Genomic DNA, 19,339 nt, shown 5'->3' on the forward strand with positions numbered 1-19,339 from the left:
AGGGGGCGGACTTGTGCGAGGCCCTCTGAGACCCGCCCGGTGGCCTTCGTGGCCTCCCAGCGCTGAGGGAGGCTTCTCGTGGGGCGCCCTGACGGCGAAGGGCTGCTGTTCCCCCTCCCCCCTTGTCCCGGGCGGCTGCACTCGAGGCAGCCCCTCAGGCCAGCGGGCAACCCCCTTCCGCCCAGCCCGCAGGGGCCCGCCTCTGCTCCCCGGTGCGCGTATGCGACGTCGGGCACAAGTGGCTGAACACCGTTTGATAAACGGGGGTTAAGACAGGATATGGCTGCATTTCGTTCCTGGGTAGCTGTTCTGCTGCCCCCCCCCCCACGAAGTGCTTTAAAAGTACATGCTTAATTGGTCCTCTTTTGAGAACATTCACACACACAAACGCACACTCTCTCTCACTCATAAAAACATAAGAAGAGCCCTGCTGGATCAGGCCAAAGGCCCATCTCGTTCAGCTTCCTGTATCCCACAGTGGCCCACCAGATGCCCCAGGGAGCACACAAGACAGCCGACACAACCTGCGCCCCGGTGCCCTTCCCTGCATCTGGCAATCAGAGGCAGCCTGCCTCTAAAACCAAGAGCTTGCACATACCTACTATGACTTGTAACCCGTAATGAACTTCTCCTCAAGAAATTTGTCCAATCCCCTCTTAAAGGCGTCCAGGTAAGATGCCATCACTACTTCCTGTGACAAGGAGTTCCACAGACCAATCACACGCTGGGTAAAGAAATATTTTCTTCTGTCTGTCCTATCTTTCCCAACACTCAGCCTTTGTGGATGTTTCCTGGTTCTGGTGTTATTCGAGAGGGAAAAGAGCGTCTCTGAATCCACTTTGTCCATCTCCTGCATGACTTTGTATGTCTCAATCATGTCCCCCCTCAAGCGCCTCTTTTCTAGACCAAACAGCCTTTTCTCATAGGGAAGGTGCCCCAGCCCAGTAATCATTTTGGTTGTTCTCTTCTGCACCTTTTCCATCTCCACTATATCCTTCTTGTGATGTGGCGACCAGAACTGGACACAATACTCCAGGTGTGACCTTACCATAGATTTGTACAACAGCATTGCAATATTAGCTGTCTTAATCTCAGTGCCTTTCTTGATGATTCCAAGCATGGAATTAGCCCTCTTCACTGCTGCTGCACATTGGGTCGACACTTTCATCAAGCTGTCCACAAGGACCCCAAGATCTCTCTCCTGATCTGTCACAAACAGCTCAGAACCCATCAGCCTATATTTAAAGTTTTGATTTTTTGCCCCAGTTGTGCATGACTTTACACATTTACTTTGAAACACATCTGCCATTTTGCTGTCCAGTCTCCCAGTTTGGAGAGATCCTTCTGGAGCTCTTCACAATCTCTTCTGGTCTTCACCAGTCAGAAAAGTTTGGTCTTCTGCAAACTTGGCCACCTTGCTGCTTAGTCCTCCCTCCAGGTCGTTTATGAAGAGGTTGAAAAGCACCTGTCCCAGGACAGATCCTTGGGGCACACCACTTTTCACCTCTCTCCATTGTGAAAACTGGCCATTGACACCCACTCTCTCCTTCCTGGACCTCAACCAGTTCCTAATCCAGGAGAGGACCTGCCCTCTAATTCCCTGACTGGAGCTTTCTCAGCAGCCTTTGGTGAGGGACCATGTCAAGCGCCTTCTGAAAGTCCAGAAATATAATGTATACGGGTTTTCTGCATCCACATGCCTGTTGACCTCTTCTCTTCTTCTTCTGTTTTCTTCTCTCTTTCATTTTCCTTCTCTCTCTCACACACACTCTCACTCTTTCCTTCTCTCTCTCTCTCTCACACACACACTCTTTCTCACACTCATGCACACACTCTCTCACACACTCTCACTCTCCTTTCTCTCACGTACACACTCTCACGCACTCTTTCATTCTCTCTCACGCGTACACACACTCACACACTCTCTTTCCTTCTCTCTCTCTCACACACACTCTGTCACACTCACATACTCTTTCACTTTCTCACTCTCTCACAAGCACACACTCTCTCACGCGCACGCTCTCTTTCCTTCTCTCTCGCACACACACGCACTCTCTCATGCACAGAGTGCTCTGTGGCAGTGCTTCTCAAGCTTTGCCCTCCGCCTTACCACTTCACATGGTCCACTTTTTTGAAGTACTACCAGAAGTAACTGGCAACGACTTCATTACCAGTTACTTGTGAGTTGGGAGGCCAGATGTGTCACAACAAACAGTAAGAGGCACAGGGTGGACAGGAGGTGGTATATACATGTTTTGGAGCCTCCTACCAGTGTTTGTTGTGTTGTGTTCCTGGTTTTGCTGCTGGGTAGCAGGTGTCCCGCAAATACCACCTCAAGTACCACTGCTGGTACCCATACCACTGGTTGAGATGCACTGCTCAATGGTATGTAAGATATTTTGTCCAAGGCATTAAATAAACATTAACGTCCAATAAACATTATTGTGGGCACTCACTAAAGAAAAGAATTTTCTATTCATCACAAACTCTGCTGTGGTACAGTCTTTTCCTATCTTGCCCCGGTGAAGATTTCAAAGTGTGTTCGGCAAACTAATGTCTTAATTGCCCTATAGGTTTTCTCTTTTGCTTTTTGTGTTCTTATGTGGTTGCTGTTCTTCTTTTCTCTTTCATCTCCAAAGCCAGTGACTTAAGGTAGTGCATACTTAGCAAAGCAGTAAGTTAGCATTCAGAAACTAGATCATAAACAATTACAGCATCGTTGAAATACTATATACAGGTCCAGCCTTGTTATACATAGATTTTTTATATAGGGATTTAACTCAACACAAATGGCCACTGCAAATGAGAAGGAACATGCTGATCTCTGGAGCAGGGGAAAAATGCATCCCTTTAAAATCAGTTTAAAAAACAGAACAGTCCTTTAACAATAGCCTCTTTAATGAAAGAGAGAGAGGGCAACTGGCTGACAATCCATCAATCCTCCTCTCTCCAGGGGATCCCTCCCTTCCCCCTGAGCACAGGAAAGAAAGGTAATCACTTTGCATTGGTGAAGGGAGGGACTGAGTGAAGCAAGCTTGGAGGAGGACTGATTGATGGATTGTTTCCTTAATAACTCTTATCTTACATCACAAAGGTCAGCAAGGCTGTTTTTAAATTACAGGAGCAAAGAAACTTTGTTTTTTAAATTGATTTGCTATAGTGCTGCCATCCATGTGAGTGCTTCGAAAGGAACCCACAGGAATAATGAGGCTCAACCTGTATTTTAATGACAAATCATCAAGATCTATCATCAGTGGCTACTGAAATTAATCTTGCATAGTAGAGGCATATAGCAAGACTCAGACAGGCTTCCTAGAGCAGAGAGTTTCTTAACAGGGGGTTAAGGCTGGGAGTCTTCCAATCATGTCCCCTTTATATCTGATTTGACTTCCTGAAGAGCATCTCCAGTGAAGAGTCATAGTGGAAAGTAAGGAGGTGATCCGAGGGTTAGGACAGACAAAAGAAAATATTTCTTTACTCAGTGTGTGGTCAGTCTGGAACTCTTTGCTGCAGGATGTGGTGACAGCATCTGGCCTGGATGCCTTTAAAAGGGAATTGGACAAGTTTCTGGAGGAAAAATCCATTATGGGTTACACGCCATGATGTGTATGTGCAACCTCTTGATTTTAAAAATGGGCTATGTCAGAATGCCAAATGCAAGGGAGGGCACCAGGATGCAGGTCTCTTGTTATCAGGTGTGCTCCCTGGGGCATTTGGTGGGCTGCTATGAGATACAGGAAGCTGGACTTGATGGGCCTATGGCCTGATCCAGTGGGGCAGTTCTTATGTTTCTTATATTATCTTTAAAAAGTATCAAGTGTAAGATTTGAAAGTAACAGCCAGAGCTGTGCGTGCTTTCTCAATAGTAGCCATTATAGGTTTTGAAGTACAGATATAATCTATTAAGAACCAACAGCTCCTGCTAAGAAGTGAGGTCATGCATTTGGCACTAGAAGCCTCCAAGCATATTTCATAGCAGCCTCTTGTAGAGCTTATGGAGGTAGATATGCATTTTTAGGTTGCCCACTGCCATTATGCCACTAGCTTTTCCCATAATAGTCAATATGCTGTTTGTATTTACACATTGTGTCAATGTTGGAAAACTTCTGCTTGATCTTATGTTCTGTAGTTGTGTTGACACTCTACACTGTAAAAAACTTTAAATTTTAAGAAGTGTATGTATATTCATGTACGTATACACACACTCACCATTTGTTTTAAATTATTGTATTGAATGATTTGTAAAACTTGTTACTTGCCCCTGAGTACTGGCACAGGAAAGATAGCAGTATAACAAATGTATATTTTGTTTTATTAATAATAGAAATTTACCAGAGGGCAGGTAAGACATATTTCTCTGATAGGTTTGGATTACTATACAGTATGTTGGTGTCACTGAGCTCCATTCTTTGTACCAGTTGTAGCAAAAACTCAGAAAGTATCTGTGGCAAATAAATGATCTTTTTACTATTTTTTCAGCTTCTTTTTAAGAGTTATCTCCCACCTATGCTGCAATAGTCAGTTATCTTGTCTTCCTCTTATGTCAATCTTTTAAATATTATTATTGATATAATATCAATATTAGTCATGGGTAAGGAAGATTATTCCAACTAATTTAGCAAGTTGATGCCAGACTAGAAGCTATTCTGAATGTGGTTTTAACGCACTCGACAGATGGACTTCTGATTTAAAGCATAAACCATCCTTCACAGTCAATTGCATTCTTATACTTAAGTGTGTCATTAGCTACCCTGTGCTGCTGCAGTTAACCAATATCAAAAATAAACAGGACTTCCTGTCTCATGATTATAGTCACTCAATGAAACCCTTATACCCCCACCCTTTGTGTGAGTCCACCTCCTCCTGCTACAGTGGCTGACCAGACCTGGTAGTCTGCAAGCTCCAGTGATGCACTGCAACCAGCAGTGATGTTACTACTGAGTTGCCTGAGGCTGGAGCCAACCAGTTTCTCAATGTTTCCAGCTATTATAAGCTGCTGTGGAGGGCTGCACAGGCCTGTAATGTTAATTCTGAACTAATTATGAGATTTCTTTTGAACCTGAATGCACAAACTGTGTGACAAGTATGAAGGGGATATGTGCGTATTTTTTACCCATTCCCACTTTAAAGTATGTACAAGCATATGATTGCATGTGTATTAAGATGGAATGCACATGTGTATTCTTTGCATGTGTATTAAGGTGGGAAAGGGTTAAATATGTAGGCACATATTTCTTTTGTTTCATGGGCAGAAACTTATACTGGTTTAGGAAAAAATCTTGTACCAATTGGACTTCTGTCTCCTCTAATACTCGTGAGGTTTGTTTATCAGATAATGAGATCATGTTGGAATCACTGATACAAGTTGGCTGCCTTGCACAGATGCAGCCTGACCGCAGGTCGAATTGATCCTTGTATCTACTAGTAGTTAGAAGTCATTTTCATGCTACTTGAACCACATTGGAGAAAACCCTTAATTGGTGTGAGATATGATTTGGGCATTTACATAATAAGCCTTGCAGTAGCTTGCACAATAGATGTGGTTTAATGATATTATGTGGAAAACCCAGGACTGCCATTTCATGAGCATAACCCATTTGTATCAGATAGTTTGAAAGGGTTCATGCTGAAATCATCAAAGCTGGTCCAGTAGAAGGTACCATCTTGCTTACCATAATCTCTCTCATTTCCTTAGATCAACAAAGCAACAGTTATCCAAACAAAAACAGTGAGTTCATCTATTTAAAATAATAGTTTTCAGTCTCACAATTTCTAAGCTCAATGTACTATATTAATTATTGCATTAGTCAAATAATGCCCACCTTGTTCTGTATATCTTTATGGGGTTCATTCTCATGTTCTCTGGGTTTTTAGTGGCTGCTTTTTTTCCTGTAGCGGTTCCCTGTTCAATGTGAGGTGCATTTAAGCTGAAGGAAGCTGTCAGTTTTCCATAGCAGTGCAAAGCCACAGCCCTCAGTTTCTCAGTAGTGTCAACTATGCAAAAAGTCCTAGCATAGTAGATAATTAGGGTGAAGTGCTTTTAAATAGCACTTGGTTCTCTTCGTTCCATTCTTATTCTTCCTAGTGCATTGTGCTTAACAGCTTCATTGAATCTCAGTGGTTCTTTATTTGGGTTTTCACTGGGCATATGGAGTTGGCACCAAATGCTCCCTTTCTTCATTCCAAGGGGACTCCATGGATCCAACCCATTGTCAATATATTAATCTGAGTAATCATGCTCATTTCTCTGTACAGTAGAGGTAATGTATGCTTCTTGATCAAAAATGTGTTAGTGATTTTAGCTCCTACTTGCTCCTACTGCATACTTTTCAAAATCTTCTCCCATTTTTGGAGTGTATATATGTTTTGATATCCTGTTGTCATTTGAATGAACACAAAACCTATTGGTGATTGCATTGTGGCCATCAAGGGGCAAACTTAAGCGAATTTGATTAAGCTTGCTTGATGAAGCTGTCAAGAATTGAATCATATTACCTGTACTAGTAGTTGCTAAGCTGCAAGATGTTATACCCAGTCAAATTAAGTGTACCTAGTTTGTGAACTGGAAATATTTCATTGAATATTAGTTTATCATTAGTTTTGCCCTTTCCGTACTGCACCATTAGTGCCTTACAGCACAAGCCAATATGTTTACTCAGAAGTAAATCCCATTGTAGTCAATGAGGTTTACTCTCAAGTAAATTTATATAGTATTTCAGCCTTAGTTGCTTCCTTTTCTTTTTAATTACACCTCCTTACTTTGAGCCATACTTTGAGTTGAATAGCAAATACTTCAGATCTGAGAATGATGGGGTTGGAAGGGACCAAAATACCATCATAAGCCCCTCTAATAAATCATGAGTTGTACCTTAAGGTAGAAGAGGTAGTGGCAGAACTCAGGATATCAAGATCAAATTCTACAATTAGTTACACTTCCTAACTTTAAATTTAAGTTTTAAGCATTTTCATGTACTTTCACACAGTGTTTATTGTATATTTTGCTTTCTTAACTGTTCTGTTCCATCTGGACAATTCTAAAACAGCAAATAGTCTTGTAGTACTTTAAAGACTAGCACGCCTATTTTAACATAAGCTTTCCTGGACTATTGGTGGACTCTTGTTGGTCCAAACTTTTAGTGAAATAAATTGGCTAATCTTTAAGGTGCAACAAGACTCTCTTGTGTTTGCTGCAAGAGACTAACATGACTACCCCTCAGAAACTTCACTTTTCTGTTACTATACTGCCACAGGCATTATCGGAAGCGCTCCTCATCACGAGGGCGCTCTGGAAGTCGATCTAGAAGTCGTTCTCCGTCTGACAAAAGAGCAAAACGTGGAGATGATAGACGGTCTAGAAGTAGGGACAGAGATCGCAGACGTGAGAGATCACGAAGTAGGGACAAGAGGAGATCTCGGTCACGTGACAGGAAACGTGTGAGGTAAGCAATTAATGCATTTTTTGCAAAAAAACTTTCATAGCTTATTAAATTGATGCATCTCGGTTAATGCAGGATATTTTCTGATTATAGATGTTGTCTCTTACCAGAAGGCTGGTGTTGGAATTATTCTGTGTACCAGTTTAGCTCTTGATGGGCTGGAAGAATTGGCTTAATGTTTGTCCCATTGCTGTTTTCTATTGCAGAGAGTACTATTGTGCAGACAGTACTATTTTCTATTGTAGAGAGTACTGGAATGAATTTTTCTGCTTTCTCTTTGATGACTATTGCTTCCTTAAGCCAGTGAACAAATATTTTGCTTACAGTATTACTCAAAATCTACTTCTGCTCTTTAATAGGCGTTCAAGAAGTAGAGAAAGGGAACGAAGTAGAGAGAGGAGGCGATCTCGTAGTCGGGAGAGAAGAAGATCCAGAAGCCGCAGTAGAGGGAGACGTTCTCGATCTTCCAGCCCTGGCAAGAACAAGAAAGTAGAAAGGTAATTTTGTATACCAGTGTTTCTCAGACTGTGGGTCAGGACCCACTAGGTGGGTTGCGAGCCAATTTCAGGTGGGTCCCCATTCTTTTCAATATTTTATTTTTAATACATTAGACTTGATGCTAGCATGGTATGTGACTGCATCTGGGGAAATGTTACCCATCTGTACTTTTAACAATGATAGTAAATGGGACTTACTCCTGGCAAAGTGTGGGTAGGATTGCAGCCTAGGATTGTTAAAAAATTTCCTGCTTGATGATGTCACTTCTGGTCATGGCATCACTTCCAGAGTGTCCTGACAGACTCTCTTTCTAAAAAGTGGGTCCTGGTGTTACTAAAAGTTTGAGAACCACTGTTGTATATCAGGGGTCTCCAAACTCCAGCCCGGGGGCCAGATGCAGCCCGCAACAAGACTCTGTCTGGCCTACGGCAAGCCTCTGGTCTGCCTAACCAAATGCAACCAGAGCTGTGCTCTAGTTGTGTCCGGAGGGTATTCTGAGGGCTAGGGGGGCCATGTGCCTCCCCTCAGAATGCCTTCAAATAGCTTAAAAACATCACTTCCTGGTTTTCCTGAAAAACCAGAAGTGGCATTTTGGGGCCGTCTGTAGGTCTTAGGCTTTCTGAAGCCTTCTAATGTATTTAAATTTTATATTTAAAATTTATTTATTTTTCCAGCCCTTGACACCATGCCGGATATTTGATGTGGTCTTTTGTCCTAAAAGTTTAGAGATCCCTGTTGTATACTAATGCATGCCACTTTATCCAAGTACTGTAATAGAATAGTGTTAGTTATGGGCAGATTGCTATAGAAAGTGAATGTATATTTTATCTTGGAAGCATGAGATGTTGAATTGATTACACAGGCCTACAAAATTGAGGGTCAGAAAAGTTTTTCCCAAGCTTCATGGTGGTTTGATATGAATTTGGGGTGCTGATTCCAAAAATGGCATCCGTTTTGCCCTATCACATCTAGTTTTGGAGATATAGTATAGCCTCATTAGTGAATGGTTCAAGCAGCTTCCTAATGAGGAAGCCTATACCATGGCTTCCTCATGAGGCAGCTGCTTGAACCATTCACTAAAGAGGCTATGCCATGTCTCCAAAACTAGACGTGATAGGGCAAAACGGATGCCATTTTTGGAATCGGCACCCCAAATATACCCAGGAATTGGTGTAATGTTTAAGGAAGCAAAATGTGTGTTGGCCTTTGTTATCGATGATTGTGAATAAAGCAAACATCTAAAGGAGAGAATACAGCATTAGAAAGACATTTCTCTGGATTGTTTTTTCAATTTCTTCCCTACGCCTCTGCTCTCTTGAGTAATGGCATATGAGTTGAATGGAAGCTTCTGTACCTGGCTATACCACCAGTGACCTGTTTCTTCCTACAGGGGCTCTGCATTTATAACTGAGGAACTCCCTCCATTCTTCTTGGGAGGGGATGGTTTTACACACAGTTATAGTCTATACCAGGGGTGTCAAACTCGTTTCATACAGAGGACTGAAGTTAGCATTCAGGACTCCAGCTGAGAGCCGGAAGTGATGTCATTAAGCAGAAAGTGACATCATTAAGCAGCTAATGGCCAGAAATCAGACCCTATTCTCATATAGAAACTCATTAACTGAAAATTACAGAAAGTATGCAAATCTTGATCATTTTTCAAGATTTGAGAAAGCCCAATTTTCACATGGGCTGTCATTTCAGCTGTAACAGCAACTGAGAGCCTGAGGGCTGGATCGGGCCTTATGTTTGACACCCCTGGTCTATACTTTGAAGTTCTTACATAACCCATTGTGCTTTATGTTAGGGACCCCATCAAGTAAAAGTGTGTTTTATTGGGAAGAAAAGGTTACATTCCCATCTTGGAGATCCAGAAGTGTGAGCTGAGGAGTTGCCCTAAAAGGGAATGGGATTTGCACCCAGCCTGTGCTTTGATCAGAACATCATATGCTGAATTTTATCTGATACTGTGTAATGAAAGACCTTCCTGAAAATGGCACTGATGATTCAGTGGCCACTTCAGGAATTAAACCTGTGGCCTCTTCAGAAATTTTCATTGCTTTGTTCCGTTGGGGCATCTGTACTGCTGCAAATAGGGTGAAAAAAAAGGTCTTCTTGATTCTATAGATTTGTTTTCTGAAAATTAAAAGCAGGGGTATTATATGTGAGGTGTTTTCTTAGTTGTTAAGATAGACAATTTTAATTTGTTAACCATAGCTGAAACCTGTGTGTGACTAGTTCTTTTTGCCAGCTTTATTCTAAAGTTACAAAGACCATGTTTTTAAAGTTAGTGACGCATAAATTCGGTCTCTTAAGATAAGCATATGGTTTTTGTTGAAATAGTCCTGTAGGCTCAAAGAGAACTTAAGGTTTTAGCAGCTACAGATGATTTCTACACTTTTTGCTATGGGTTATCATTGCACTGTCCCTTTTATGGGAGAAGTGGTATGAATATGAAAAATATATAGTAAACATGAAAATGGCTTTCATGTTGAAGCCAAGACTGTCAAAATTAAGGATGAATTTTTTTCCCCCTTACATTTACTTAGCCAGTAGTGACTCCTTGGAGGACATCAACACTTCCGAGGCAAGTGCTAAATCACTTAGGGCATAATCCTAACCCCTTATGTCAATGCTTTCCAGCACTGGCATAGCGATGCCAGTGGGACCTGTGCTGCATCCTGCAGTTGGGTGTCACTCAAGGAGGCCTCCTCAAAGTAAGGGAATGTTTGTTCCCTTACCTCAGAGCTGCATTGCCCTTATGTCAGTGCTGGAAAGCTCTGACATAAGGGGTTAGGATTGCGCCCTTAGTGAAGCGAGCATTCATTTTTAAGCTAATTTGTACAAGCTAGTACCTTCATGGTGGTGTCAAGTTAACACTGGAGCTATTAGAGTGCTGAATCATAGCGCTGTGGAATGAAGTTTGCAAATAACTCTAAAAAAAAAAGTGAGAGGAATGTGAACAACAAAGACAGTATAGTATTTGTAATACTTTATCTAGGAGTACTTCTGTATATGTATGTCTATGAAACTGATAAAGCCAGAATCCAAAGAGGCACATGCAGAGTGATGCAGCTGATTTTCCCTTGTTAAACTCCACAAAGTGTGCTGCTCTGGAGTTAACTTTTGGAAGCAGCTTTCTTGAAGGTGCAAAGGGAGCATATTAGGAAAGGACACCCTAAAAGGCAGTAATGTGTGTGTTTGGATCCTAACTTTATTCCTGTGCACATTTGTGACTTAAGTGCTATTGAATTCATTGGGACTTCTGAGTTAACATGCCCTGGATTATGCCACATGTGTATACAGTCTGATCTTATGCAGGTTCAGTGCACGTAAATCCATTAAAATAAGTTATTTAGGGGTGTAACTTGGCATAAGATCTCACTGTTGTATATCTCAGGTATACATGTTATGCCATTATTTCTGTTCAATACACTTATTGCCTCTCAAGGCAAGTTGGAATGCTTTGTCAATCATATGTGATCCTTGACATTGTCTTTCAGATCACGATCTAAAGAAAAAGTAGAAGGTGTAGAAGTTATCAAGGAAAAGAAAAAAGAGAAAGAAGACAAAGAAGAAGAGAAGGATAAAGATGTTAATGTATGTATAACAGTTACAAGACAAAGCGTAACAGTTACTTTACAGACAGAAGGGTTGTATCCTAATCCCCAATTCTGCAAATGGAAGACTCTTCTGTTTATACAAGAAGGGGTAGAATAACCTTGGAGCCTTTCCATACTCCACAGCATCCTACTGTGAAGGGGAAGATGGAGAACTCTTGGGCCAAAGAGAGGGCAGGAAAGTTCACTTCCAGGTGCATCTTCAAGATACAACACAGTATTTTATCTACAGTATTTTTGAAATCGAGCAGGAATCCTATTATTGTAGATCAATTGATATTAGTTTAGTTAGTGCAGTCCAGCCATGGTGTTGGAACCTGTTTGCTTTTTCTTGTTGCTTGCTCCTTGTCGTCTTTACTATCAAACAAAATAGAATTGCAATGCAATGCACCCGAATAGGCAGTCATTAGGAGAATGAACTTGGACTAGGCAAACTATAACGAAGCAACAGAGTAATTAACAGATTACTCTTACTAACAGTATTCCCGGTACAGCACAACTCATTTATAATGCAGTTTGTGTATGTATGCCTATGTATGTCTGTGATCAAGAATTTGTAGCACCTTGTGACCATACTTCAGCTTCCAGGTTATGTAAAGTTCAGTTTCTCAAAATGGTGTGATGTTGGAGGAAACTGATAATTGTCTTGGGATAGTCATGCTTTCATGACAGAAGTCAGGTTTCCATTTTCTTCTGTTGGCTTTAGTGGCGGCTACAATTTTATTTAAATTTTCAGTGATTAGTAACATCGTTTGATTGCTTTTTCTCTCTCATAGAACTTTGATCAGAACAAATTAGAAGAAGAAATGAGAAAACGAAAAGAGAGAGTGGAGAAATGGAGAGAAGAACAGCGCAAGAAAGCTATGGAAAATATAGGAGAACTGAAGAAGGAAATTGAGGAGATGAAGCAGGGGAAGAAATGGAGCTTAGAAGATGATGATGGTATCACTTTTTTACATAACTCACGTGGTGAGGGGAGGGAAACAGGCTTAACATTACTGTTGAACATGGCTCTGTGCAGATGTGGGAGATCAGGTTCCACAGGATAACGGTGATCTGGAAAGGAGCTGAGAAGAGGATCAATTTTGCTCTAGGGACCTCTTCAGTATCACTCTGGTTCAAATAATCCATGGTTTGTTTGATCAAGAATGCAAGCCAAAAGAGTGTCACACTCCCCCTTTTTCTTTCTGCTTAATTAGGGCACAGAACTAGACAGGAATCTTGACTTGTTAAACAGTGTTTAGCTTGAGACAACACGTTGAGCTGCATTTTAACAAGCCAGGATTCCTTCATGAGTGAGGTGAGGAAGGCACACTTTTGGCACCCCTTTGTCTTTCGAAAACCTGTGGTGTATTCAGTTTTCTGAACCGGGTAATAATTCTGTTGCTGGAATATGCCTTCACCAAATTCAGGGTTATAAAGGTTCAAGGAGGATAAATCAGGAATTCCTAATTAGAACATTTAAAGACTTTTGAATTTCCATTTGTACAGCAAAATAGCAATAAAATAGAGAATTTGATAGACAAAACGGTTGGTTTTCAGAAATGTTTCAGACAAAACTTTTCAGAAAATGGTATTTAAAACTTAGGGCAAGGTGATTTTCACCTCACCTTGAAAATGTGAGGTGAACTGAGATGGATGCAGTTGGTGGTTTAGCCACTGCTTCTAGCAGCTTGCTCTGGTAATGTGAGTTTAACTTTTTTTTTTTAACTTTAGAAGTGGGTGAAGGGAGTGGAGAGAGCACCAAGATTAACTTGTTTTTAGTGAAACTATTTAAACATTTAATCTTAAAATTATAGATTTAAATAATTGCCCAGAATGTGTTCTGCAGTAGTTTTCAAGCAAGGTGCACAGTATAAATTCACTGGACCTTAACTTTACAGTGGATTTCCTTTACAATCAAATCGCTTTTCAATGGGCTCTCCATAATAAAACAAGGTTCACTATACAGTTATTCACTTTACAATGGGCTCATGATTGCCACTAACAGGACTTCAGATAAGCCAATCGGCAATGTGAATACAAGCATTCCCAACCACTAGCAGTGTTTTTATCATGGCTGAAAGTAAGGAGGGAAGGACACAGCCTTGTAATTTGTGTTTTATAATTACAGCATTATGTAAACTGATAGCCATGGTCCTTAAAGAGCACAGCAGGCACATTTTAAGTTACCCTTTAGAGTGGGAAATTGGGGGGGGGAGCAGGGAGGAGGCGTTCTGGGGAGGGGCGAGGTGAGCAGAGGGCAGGGAGGAGGTGTTACGGGGTGTGCTGTGGGGAGGGAGGTGGAGTGTTGCTCCACCTGATCCAAAGCCTCCGCTTCAGGCTCACTGCCCGATATGGTGGCACTCGAGTCACTGCCAACCTTTTGGCGACCTTTTGGCTGGCAATGAATCGAGTAGCCCCATTGCGGCGCTACTCAGTTTACCCAGGGTAAGGGGACGAAAGTTCCCTTTTCCTGAGGAGCCACTGGTGGCTGCCCAAAGTGTGCAGGATGTGGTGGCAGTCATTTGACGCCACCACAGCCCCACACAGCTCAGGATTGGGCTGTGCTTTCTGTGACACAAAGTTGCATTTCTGCAGTGTTGGAACAAATTACCCAGAAAATAGACGTTACTGGTTGCACATTAGAAGTATTTTCATAATACAGTGCTGACTTTTACAATTTTTGCACATTTTTGCACATTTGTACAATTTTGCACACATTGCACATTTTGCACATTACAATTTTGCACAATACAATTTTTGCACATTGGGGCAAAAAATCAAAACTTTAGATATAGGCTGATGGGTTCTGAGCTGTCTGTGACAGATCAGGAGAGAGATCTTGGGGTGGTGGTGGACAGGTCGATGAAAGTGTCGACCCAATGTGCGGCGGCAGTGAAGAAGGCCAATTCTATGCTTGGGATCATTAGGAAGGGTATTGAGAACAAAACGGCTAGTATTATAATGCCGTTGTACAAATCGATGGTGAGGCCACATCCTGGAGTATCATGGAGTTCTGGTCGCCGCATCTCAAAAAAGACATAGTGGAAATGGAAAAGGTGCAAAAGAGAGCGACTAAGATGATTATGGGGCTGGGGCACTTTCCTTATGAGGAAAGGCAACGGCGTTTGGGCCTCTTCAGCCTAGAAAAGCGGCGCCTGAGGGAGGACATGATTGAGACATACAAAATTATGCAGGGGATGGACAGAGTGGATACGGAGATGCTCTTTACACTCTCACATAATACCAGAACCAGGGGACATCCACTAAAATTCAGTGTTGGGCGGGTTAGGGCGGACAAAAGAAAATATTCCTTTACTCAGCGTGTGGTCGGTCTGTGGAACTCCTTGCCACAGGATGTGGTGCTGGCGTCTAGCCTAGACTCCTTTAAAAGGGGATTGGACAAGTTTCTGGAGGAAAAGTCCATTACGGGGTACAAGCCATGATGTGTATGCGCAACCTCCTGATTTTAGAAATGGATTATGTCAGAAAGCCAGATGCAAGGGAAGGCACCAGGATGAGGTCTCTTGTTATCTGGTGTGCTCCCTGGGGCATTTGGTGGGCCGCTGTGAGATACAGGAAGCTGGACTAGATGGGCCTATGGCCTGATCCAGTGGGGCTGTTCTTATGTTCTTATGACTCCAGAACAGATTACCACCATAAAGCATAGGATGGCCATTTAAACTTTTAATATGAGATGTTCCAAATTCAGTTAATCATGTTGTGCAGGTCTGTCTTTATACAGAAATATCTATTATATTTTTCAAGTTTTTTAACCTGTAGCAACATTTTAATAAGCATATTGTTTGTTTCTACACAGTTGTTTGTATTTCAGAATGATTTTTAACAGTATTGTAAACCTCTCTTTGTATTAGATGATGATGAGGAAACTGCAGAAGGGGAAAAAGAAGGTAATGAGATTGAAGATGAAGAACTTGATCCACTTGATGCATATATGGAAGAAGTCAAAGAAGAGGTCAAGAAATTTAATATGAGGAGTGTGAAAGGTGGAGGTGGAAGTGAAAAGGTATGTATGTTTATGCCAATAAAGGTGGAATGAATGAATGAATGATATGTATGTTTTTGTATCACTGTTCAGACTTTTTTAGGTTGCAGAATTTATACATCTGTTGCCTTTGGCAACAGTATATAAAGCAAGGTTAGAAAAACATTTACTAGTAATAAAATCTGATCAAAAATAGACTTTGGGGCTTTAAATCTGAAAGACATGAGTTCAGACCTAGTATGATATTAGAATTGTGTAGAAGGTTGGCTTATATTGCTAGTTTAGTTTTGGGTAGCATGCTTCCAAGGTCTTCAAAATTTGTAATTGTTATGATCTTTTCTTTTTAAAGAAATCTGGACCAACAGTTACTAAAGTAGTAACTGTGGTGAAAACGAAGAAAGCATCTCCAGAGACAGAAAAGAAAAAAGGAGAACTTATGGTGAATGACCAAGATGCAATGGAGGTAACTTCAGTGTGTTGAATTGTTTCTTTTGCAAAATGAAGTCTCACTCTCTAAGGAGGTATTTCTGAAAACACCGAGGGTAGAGTATATTCATGTCTGTGTTATATACTGCTCTGCACTAAGGAAAACAAAAATTTTGCCTTTCGAATAATGCAGTTTAAGTGTATTTTGTCTGTATTGCATAATATATTTCATAAGAGTTGTATTTTCAGAGAATATGGAATATTCTGACAAAAAAGGGAAGGTGATGTGCTGGAGATCATAATGGACTACAAGCATATTTAGTGGTGCCTGGTACTGTAGCTATGAGAGATGATGTAAAGGCCACAAGTGCCCTTCTTCCTTATAAATGGCAGCCTTTCTCATGTTTCCTATATTGAGAATAAAAGCTGAAATGTTCAGGCGACTACATTTTACAAAAGATTCACAGCCTAAATTACATGCTTGTTAGAATGCACTTTGAATAACTTCTATTTTATGGAAAATGCAGGGGGGGGATGTAATTGCATTGGTGATGAAAAAGGGAAAGACAACACACTGGAGCAGTGATGTCAGGAAATGTATAATCTTGAGAAAAAGGAGGATTAAATGATGATCGTGTCTAGCCTTGCTTTTGCAAGTGGCAAGGCTCAATCAGTGCATTATGCAGAAAGCAGATTATCTTTCCTGTTTTCTTCATTTCTTATAATTCATCAGTATTCTTCTGAAGAAGAGGAAGTTGACCTCCAGACTGCTCTGACAGGCTATCAGACCAAACATAGGAAATTGTTAGAACCTGTGGATCATGGGAAGATTGAATATGAATCTTACCGAAAAAACTTCTATGTTGAAGTTCCAGAGCTAGCTAAAATGAATCAAGAAGGTAAATGAATCAGTAAAGTAAATCTTGATATAATTTGTTAATACAAAGTCTTCATGAAATGGCCTCTTTCACTTATAGTGCTTTATATTTTATTGGAAGAAATTCTGCTGATTTTTAGGAGCACCATTTGTAGTGATGAGGGCCACAGTTGAAAGGGTGTGTGTCTGAGAAGCCTCTGTGTATCTGTAGATATTCCCTATATAGTGCTTAGGATTTTGACTTTCAGGTACTGCTCATGTTAGAAGGGGATAAAGGACTATGCAGAAGAATTAATCCCTGCCTCTCAGATACCGGAAATCCTTTGGCCTCAAGATTTCAGCAGGCTCTTCTGCTCATTTTTAAGATTGTCTCCTTGGGTGTGTGGGCAAGAATCTGAACTTGTAGGTACTCCACAGAGTAGAACAAAGACAGAATGTCATTGAGCCATCTTAGGTCCATTCTTCCTTCCTAGGTTAAACAAGCTTTCACCCCCTTTTCCAGTTTTGGAGCAATAATGGCTCTTCCTTACACACAACCTCCTTTTTTAAAGAAGCCCCAAATAGGTTCTTTTCACTCTCCTTTTCTATCCAAGAGTAGCCACAAGCCTCCACAAATGCCTATACTTTCAGTGCTAGAGGAGCAGCAGTATGGCAAAGGTTTCGTTGCTCAAAGGTGTTTGTTTGCTCTTCTCCATTTTTGCTAGTCCCATGTAATATTTCTTTGTGAAAATGTGGGTCTCCATTGTATCAAAATACCTTCTGTGGTAAACCAGTCAGGAAAGCTGAAAACTGTAGTTTTGGAACTTTATTTTTAATGCTCATGGATTAGACTAGGAAACATTTGAAATTCGAAGAAAGAGAGGTCATTGATAGAAGTGATCTATGATAATCCATAACTAAATTTTATGCAGTCATAATTAATGCAGAAAGCTTGTTGGAAAACTTAATATACTGTCCTAAAAATATATTGCTACAAAAGTCAATAACTTCCTATCTAATTAGAGCCTGTTATAAGGGAATGTTGTCCAGTATGGAGAACAATGGTTATAAGTCAAGTTGTGTTTTGCAGAGGTGAATGCATATAGGCTGGAAATGGAAGGAATTACAGTCAAGGGCAAAGGATGTCCCAAGCCAATCAAAACCTGGGTGCAATGTGGAATCTCCATGAAAATTCTGAATTCCCTGAAAAAGTAAGTGAGCAATACAAAAATATGTATGTAGTTAGCATGCCTCAAGGTGTCTAAGGCTCCAATCCTATCCAACGTTTCAGTGCCGATGCAGTTGCAGTGCAGTCCCAAGGTAGGGGAACAGACATTACCTTATGAGGAGGCCTCCATGACTGCCCTGTCACCACATAATGCAGTGTGTGCCCTGTTGGCATGGCTGCATTGGCGCTGAAGTTGGATAGGATTGGGCTAAGAAGTCTTCTGGACATGGTCCTTGGTTACTGATTTATTAAATTTGCAGCATGCAACTATTGTGTGGATATATGTACAAGAGGATTATAGGAACAAACACGCATGCTTTTTTAAAAATTGCACTTAAAGTTAACTTTATCAACCTCAGATTGTGCATGTTTTTAAAACACCTTGTTTTTGTCTCTTTTAAGGCATGGCTATGAAAAGCCCACCCCTATCCAAGCTCAAGCTATACCAGCTATTATGAGTGGGCGTGATCTAATTGGCATTGCTAAAACAGGAAGTGGAAAGACCATTGCTTTTCTGTTGCCCATGTACAGACACATCATGGATCAGAGACCTTTAGAAGAAGGGGAAGGACCAATAGGTATGGATGGATATGATTAGTGCAGTTCTTTAACTGCTGTGATGTTTCAGTTTGCAGGTTTATTTTGAGTGAATCTAGTTTGAACTGGAAATAAACTATGATAGGAAATACCTTCCTGTTACACTTGTAGTGTTTTAATAGTAAATTTGATGCTTGTTTTATCCTTATCAGAAGAGGTAAAGAGCTAAACTACTGTAAAGAGCTAAATTTTATGCATAAGAACCAGAAATTGGAGTGTAAAGAGGGAGAGAGTAGAATTTGGTGTTGATCATAGTGTTTTCTAATGATTTTCAGTAGCATGTGAGGTAAAAATAACCTTTAGAATCTGGAATACATCCTTATTTTTCCCAACACAGCTCAGTTCCAGACAGAGGGAATTATATTCTTATGACTTCGTTTTAGGTACTTATTGCACATTTCAGATTTAAAATATGGGCAGTGACTGAAAAGAAAGACTGCTCATACCATTTTCCCCTACAAACTAAAGTTGAAATGCTTTCACTCACCTAATTTTTTGCCAATTATATGTCCTGTAATTGACAAACATGCTTAATTAGACTTTGTGGAAATCATAATAGAACTACTTGGTAACATATGATGATTATGATGATATAACATCTTGTTTGACTGTGCAACATACAGGATCTACCAAATCCAAACTACTGTAGCAGTTTTGCCTTCATGGTCTGATTAGTAGGAAAGAAGGGGC

General features: G+C 40.8%; 1 protein-coding gene across 2 annotated transcripts in view; it reads left to right on the forward strand.

The window, feature by feature from the left end:
- Window positions 1-19,339, forward strand: part of DDX46 (DEAD-box helicase 46) — a 37,812-nt gene that overhangs the window by 210 nt on the left and 18,263 nt on the right. Inside the window, exons 2-11 of one of the 2 annotated variants that reach the window (XM_066614840.1) lie at window positions 5,696-5,728; window positions 7,251-7,439; window positions 7,796-7,933; window positions 11,438-11,534; window positions 12,331-12,496; window positions 15,412-15,563; window positions 15,892-16,005; window positions 16,702-16,867; window positions 17,915-18,035; window positions 18,455-18,630. In XM_066614840.1, coding sequence (XP_066470937.1) covers window positions 5,696-5,728; window positions 7,251-7,439; window positions 7,796-7,933; window positions 11,438-11,534; window positions 12,331-12,496; window positions 15,412-15,563; window positions 15,892-16,005; window positions 16,702-16,867; window positions 17,915-18,035; window positions 18,455-18,630 — 1,352 coding nt within the window. The remainder of the gene's footprint in view (window positions 1-5,695; window positions 5,729-7,250; window positions 7,440-7,795; window positions 7,934-11,437; window positions 11,535-12,330; window positions 12,497-15,411; window positions 15,564-15,891; window positions 16,006-16,701; window positions 16,868-17,914; window positions 18,036-18,454; window positions 18,631-19,339) is intronic. The other variant, XM_066614841.1, reaches the window with a different exon arrangement.

Source organism: Tiliqua scincoides, chromosome 2, assembly GCF_035046505.1.
Source record: "Tiliqua scincoides isolate rTilSci1 chromosome 2, rTilSci1.hap2, whole genome shotgun sequence".
Lineage (NCBI taxonomy): Eukaryota > Metazoa > Chordata > Lepidosauria > Squamata > Scincidae > Tiliqua > Tiliqua scincoides.